This window comes from Eimeria acervulina, genomic scaffold, assembly GCF_000499425.1.
Source record: "Eimeria acervulina Houghton genomic scaffold, Eah_scaff2367, whole genome shotgun sequence".
Lineage (NCBI taxonomy): Eukaryota > Apicomplexa > Conoidasida > Eucoccidiorida > Eimeriidae > Eimeria > Eimeria acervulina.
The window spans coordinates 83-2,514 of NW_013548412.1; the positions used below are offsets into that span (position 1 = coordinate 83).

At 44.4% G+C, this 2,432-nt stretch overlaps 1 protein-coding gene across 1 annotated transcript; it reads left to right on the forward strand.

The window, feature by feature from the left end:
- Positions 1-227: 227 nt before the first annotated feature.
- Positions 228-2,291, forward strand: EAH_00066210 (hypothetical protein; the record flags this gene model as incomplete). The annotated part of the gene is made up of 4 exons (XM_013392746.1): positions 228-450; positions 721-969; positions 1,601-1,888; positions 2,079-2,291. Coding segments are annotated over 4 exons (973 nt in total), but the record flags the coding sequence as incomplete, so codon positions are not given.
- Between the last annotated feature and the right edge of the window lie 141 nt (positions 2,292-2,432).

Consider the following 2,432-nt stretch of genomic DNA (forward strand, 5'->3'; position numbering starts at 1 on the left):
TATATATATATATTTATCTATATATATATATATATTCGTACATTGATACATACAGATGTATATACATGCATATAAATATATAAATATATATATACAAATATATATATGCATATTCATACAGACATATTCGGCTGGAGTAGCTGCAGCAGCAGCAGCAGTTGGTGTGTTGTGAGTAGAAAGGTTTAAATGTCTTTATTATTTTTTTTCTTGTCTTTGTTCTGCTGCAGCACAAAGACGCTAAGACCGAGAGAAGCAGCAAACATCGCCCTTTGCTTGCAAAGACTGCAGCAGAAGCAGCAGCAAAGACAGCAGCAGCAGCAGCAGCAAAGGCAGCAGCAGCAGCAGCAGCAGCAGCAGCAGCAAGAGCAGCAGCAGCAGCAACAGCAAACAGAGCAGCACCAACGTCCGCCAACTGCATGGATTGAGGAGTACTTCAATCGGCTCAGCGGAGTGCGACTAAACCCTAAACCCTAAACCCTAACCCTAAACCCTAATCCCAAACCCTAATCCTAAACCCTAATCCTAAGACCTAATCCTAAGCCCTAATCCTAATCCTAAACCCTAACCCTAAACCGTAAACACTAAACCCTAAACCCTAATTTTAAACCCCAAACACTATTCCATACACACGATGGCTAACTAATAGAAGCGTAGATATTGTAGTGCTACTTCACTGTGTCCTTGCTGCTGCTGCTGCTGCTGCTGCTGCTGCTGCTGCAGGTAGCAAAAGACAAACATTGGATGGAGGCAGAACTGCGCGATGCTGCAAACGCTGCATTTGCTGCTGCTGCTGTTGCTGCTTCCGCTGCTGCTCCCGCTGCAGCAGCTGCTGCAGCAGCTTTGCCTGCAACAGCTGATGCAACAGCTTCTACTGCTGCACCTGCACATCCTGCTGCTGCTGCTGCTGCTGCTGCTGCGCCGATTTCGTGTCCTTTGCTGCAGCTTGCGGTGTCTCTCTTTTACAGAGCCGTTCGTCTTGCTTTTGTTTGTTTATTTTTGTTTGTCTCTGTTTGTTTGTGTTTGCTTCTCCGATTGTTTATACTTTTATCTCTCTCTCTCTCTCTCTTCCTGTCTCTGCTTGTATCTGCCTGTCTCTCTGTCTCTACTTGTCTATATTTGCTGTCTCCTGCATTTGTGCTGTTGTCTCTTTTACTCTATTTGGTTTTGTTTTAGTGTTTAGGGTTTAGTGTTTAGGGTTTAGGGTTTAGGGTTTAGATTTGTACGGGTTATTTGTTTTTGTTTGTCTGTTTGCTTTCATTTGTTGAATTCCTTATCAATCCTCTGTCTTTTAGGGTTTAGGGTTTAGGGTTTAGGGTTTAGGGTTTAGGGTTTGTTGGTATCTCTCTGTTGTATCTTGTTGTGTATTTGTTTTTCTTGCTCTGTCTCTGCTCCTCTCTAAGTCCCTCTCTCTTTTTTAACTTCTTTTTGTTTATTTTTGTCTTGCTGCATATTTTTGACTCCTTTATCTCACCCTCTCTCTTCAGCCGTCTCTTCTCTTTGTTTTTGTTTGCAATCCATCCTCATGCGAAGAGAAATAGGGGCTAGGGTTTAAAGTTTAGGGTTTAGGGTTTAGGGTTTAGGGTTTGGGGTGTCTCTGCAGCGCACTGAAGGACGATCCATCTCCCCTCAAGACATAGCCGTCCTCTTACGTGCATTATCACTATCAGCAGAAAAAGCAGCAGCAACAGCAGCAACAGCAGCAACTTCAGCAGCAACAGAACCAGCAGCAATAGAAGCAGCAGCAGCAGCAGCAGCAACGGAGTCAGCGGCAACAGCAGCAACAGGGTCAATTTTGAGTGCAGCAGCAGACTTGGCGGCGCATGCAGAAAGCAGCAAACATTTATTCACAAGGAAGCAGCAGCACTTCGTTGCTGAAGCCCTTCTACAGGTGAGGTGTACATACAGCAACAGCAGCAGCAGCAGCAGCAGCAGCAGCAACCGCAGCAGCAGCAGCAGCAGCAGCAGCATTGGCACAGCCCCTCAGACGGATTGACTGGCTCTTGCTTACAGCTCTTGTGCTGCTGCTGCTTCTGTTGCTGCTGCTGCTCTTGCATTTGCTGCTGCTGCTGCTGCTGCAGCTTGGCATCGACGTGCAGGGCCTACGCGACTGGACAGATAAATGTAGAGACAACAGCAGCAGCAACAGCAGCTGCAGCAGTTACAGCAGCAGCAGCAGCAGCAGCGAATTGGTGGCAGCAGATGGACATGACCGTGAGGTGTATGTACACCTGGAAGAAACTGCTGATGAAGCTGCACAAAGCAGCAACATAAATAAAACAAAAATATTTTAATGCAATTTTATATAAAATTAATATCGACATAAACAAATTAGAGACTCAGATGCATCTGTGCATAGACATATACACCCTAATATAATATATATATATACACTATATTATATATATATATATATATATATATATATACATATA